Below are 3702 nucleotides of genomic sequence, written 5' to 3'. Positions count from 1 at the left end.
AAAAACTGGTTCGGTTTGAAAACCAAACCATTTCAAACCGGTTCGGTTTGAATTTTGCCAAAACCGGTTATGAACCGCTCCATGCACATCCCTAATTAAGAGTGAGGATATTCTAACTACTAAAAATTTTCACTACTAACCTACTACCCATTATATCACCATTGGATCAAAGAGAGAGAATGTTAAAAAGTTTTTGAAGAGAGAGAAAATGTTAATCTAATTGTGATTAGATAGATAGTAACTTGATAGTAAAAAATTTTGATAATGAGAATATCTCTCCTATGTTACTGTATGACTGGGTACTTGTAATGATGCATATCGGTTGTTATGGGTTGACAAACTTAATTATTATTTCATATGGATGTCACCTAATCAACTTCTTGTGCCATGCTATCTATCCCATTAAGCTCTCCATTTCATGAAACGTTGTACTCTTTCGTGAGATTAAGACACAAGTTAAAATCATAACCTCTTTTAAAGAGATTGGTCCACTAAAAATATTGCATCTTGAAGAGTGATGGGGGAAAATGGAAAAAGAAAGCACTGAAGCACATAACCCAGAATCTAACCACGAACTTCAAGAAAATATCAGCTGTCTAGAATCTTATCAAACTTTTTCCATTTTTTGAAAGGATTAAAAAAAAGAAAAATATATCGCCCACCGTGGGGCTCGAACCCACGACCACAAGGTTAAGAGCCTTGCGCTCTACCAACTGAGCTAGACGGGCTAGCTGACATTGTTTCTCAATTGAAATATATGAACAATAAAGTCTTCATCTGCCCTTTACATTTGGTCTCGCTACTAATTTAACGACAAATATTGGATCACAATGGGCACATCAAGTAGGGAGCTGGGAGCCCGATTCACCTCATTTACGAAACTGATTGAATATTTTTTTTTTACGCGACCTAATGAGGTACCATAGCCCACTATTGCACTATATAAACTACAGTTACACATACTATGTAAATTGTGTCAAAAATATTTAGTTAGTGACAACACAAGTGTTACTACTACTTAATTAGTAATTTGTGACGCGTATGTACTCAATATGTAAATATAATGTTCTTACCAAGTATTATTACTTTTGAAATAAACACTAATTGAAACAGGAATTCACCAGTCAATTGGAAACTGAACTTCTATCTTAGCCTACGTCCTTTAAATGATAATTATTCGATCATAACAAAGGGGGGAAAAAGAAGACAATACTCCTCTACTATATGCTCAAATGAAGACTTAAATTTAGGCAACATAGTCTTCAAAGAAGACCAAAAAATAATGTGCAATTGGGCATGGCTATTTTTTCACCTAGATGTTACTTGTTAGTCCTACTATACACATTGAATATAAAGGCAACTAAAAATGTGAAAATAAATGAAAAAAAGTTCCTAAAAATTGAGCTGGCATCAACACTACTGAAGCACTGATTCTGAACCATGTTCTTGTGGATCATCTTCCTGTAACGGCATCTGTAAGGCAAATGGAGGTGGTGGGGGATCAACGTTCAATGTACCATCTAGTACTCTCACTACCTCCTCCATAGAAGGTCTTCTACGTTCATCCATTTGAAGGCACCAGAATGCAATTCTTAATGCACACTCTAGTTCCTCTGAATCAACACCACCGTCAATTCTTTTGTCAACCACATTAGCTGCACTCCCTTCCATCCGTTCTTTATATGCCCACTCACAAAGTTGTTCTTGATCTCTACAGCCACTCAACAAGGTTAATACTAACTTGCCAAAATCTCCTACATCCTTCTCAGCTGAAAAGCCACAATATGTGGCCTCACCATTTACTATTGCAAACCCATATTCAGATACCTTGGCCACTAAATTTTCATCCAACATGACATTCTCACATTTCAAATTTCCATGGCTTACAAACTCCCTACACCCTGAATGCAAATAACAGATGGCCTTTGCCACACTTGAGCATATTTCAACTCTCTTTCTCCAAGTTAGCCTCTTGCAAAGAGTACAATCATCTATATACTTATCAAGTGAACCATTTTTGGCATATTCATACACCAAAAATCTATGATTAAACTCACAACAATAACCCTCCAGCTTCACAAGGTTCTTGTGGTGGATGCTCCCTATCTTCAGAACAGCACTCCGGAACTTCCTTTCTTCTATGGATGCTTTCAGGTCTTTAACTGCAATCGAGCGATCGTTCGGTAGCACACCCTTGAACATATTTGGCCCAATTGGATCCTTGAGATCTCCAGTGAGGCTCTTGATTTCTGAAAAGGATAACACAAGTATGCCCTTCGAATTTGGGCATGTGAAGGCTAAAGTGACTTGTCTCATAGTAGAGTTTTTTCTTCTACAGATGCAGAAAACTATTCCGAGCTGGAAGATCGCAAGGATGAAAAATGTTCCAGAGGCTGCTCCCATTATACAAGGAACACAAAGCCTAGGAATCAGTTTTGGTGGGGGTGAATTTGTGAGACTAGGATTCACAGCAAATGGACCTGAGCACCTCTTAACAAATGATACTGAGCTAAGAGATGGATCCGCATAGCCAGTAACATACTTTGTTTTCTTTATCGAGCATTGTGGACTACCATTGTTTGTAAAGGTTGCAACCGTACACTGTGAGTCATTCAAGCACAATTGTTCACATTGCTGCAAACTACTCATGATAACTGAATCATCAGGAGGGTAAATTCCATATAGATATGTGTTCTTATATGATAGCATACTGGAGCCAGATTCACACTCATGTTCATATGGAACCAAACATTCCTTATTCTCTGTTACCTCAAAAGGGCACACACAATCAGCAGAACCTGAAGCAGTGAAGACACACATACCACGTTGACCACAAGTTGCAAAGACCTTGCACTGATTCTCAACAGCTTGCCACACTGATCTCCATGATTGTGATGTTTCAACCCATGAATATAAGCGGAGATTGCCATCAGCATCTAGCCTAAGAAACCGGTACTTCACAGAATCATTGTGGTCTTCTCCAAACACACTCCAAACAGCTTTCAAACTCAGGTCTCTAAGTTGTAGAGCTCCATCAGTTGTAAGAAATGCAGTGAGATTTGAAGCAGAAGAAGGGCTTTCACTTGTCCAGTATATAATATTACTCTCCCACCTAAGCTGCAAATGACCAGAAGCATTCATGTAAAGACTGTAGTAACTGGACACAGGATTCTTAGTAGCAGCCCTAAGTATTTGATAAACAGATAAACTCTGTCCCGGGAGAAGTGTATCAGATGGAGTATCAAAACTTTGCCAAATGATGTTTTTCTCTCTGTCTATAAGAACAAGATTGCCATCATCATGAAGAGCTGCTGAAACAACAGCTCTGTTGCCTGTTGCACTGGTCCATAGCGTGACTCCTTGCAAGGAATCAAACAGTACCAGTTCCCCTTCAGGAGTGAGTTGGAAATAGGACCTGTTACCTACTGTGACATGAGCTCCAGCAACCCACACTACTGTTTGTTGGCTATATAGCATAGACTTTGAATTGAAACGAATGCCAGCACTGAACTGGTTTGGTTCATTAGAAATGTTAAAGAACCCAAATGCAAAATCACCATTGGAGGAAACCCAACAGTTATTGTCAACCACAGAAAGTTTGGAACCCAAAGGTATCACAGCTGTCACAACAGGATGTAACAAGAAGCTAATAAAAAAACAAAGCAACAATGGTGATCTAAGGAGACACTCCTGTTCAAGCAT

The 3702-nt window shown here is 38.8% G+C and overlaps 1 protein-coding gene and 1 non-coding gene across 2 annotated transcripts; both read right to left on the bottom strand.

Annotated features, from left to right (window-relative positions):
• Positions 1 to 655: 655 nt before the first annotated feature.
• Positions 656 to 728, bottom strand: TRNAK-CUU (transfer RNA lysine (anticodon CUU)). Its single transcript has one exon. It is a non-coding gene; the product is annotated as a tRNA-Lys (tRNA).
• A 688-nt stretch (positions 729 to 1416) lies between these two features.
• Positions 1417 to 3702, bottom strand: LOC133316039 (G-type lectin S-receptor-like serine/threonine-protein kinase SD3-1). Its single transcript, XM_061517732.1, has one exon. The coding sequence runs from the start codon at positions 3700 to 3702 to the stop codon at positions 1417 to 1419; it is 2286 nt and encodes a 761-aa protein (XP_061373716.1).

Source organism: Gastrolobium bilobum, unplaced genomic scaffold (assembly GCF_033153095.1).
Source record: "Gastrolobium bilobum isolate Gb01-03AN ecotype WA unplaced genomic scaffold, APGP_CSIRO_Gbil_v1 utg12345, whole genome shotgun sequence".
Classification (NCBI taxonomy): domain Eukaryota; kingdom Viridiplantae; phylum Streptophyta; class Magnoliopsida; order Fabales; family Fabaceae; genus Gastrolobium; species Gastrolobium bilobum.
This window is presented reverse-complemented; position numbering and strand designations above follow the sequence as displayed.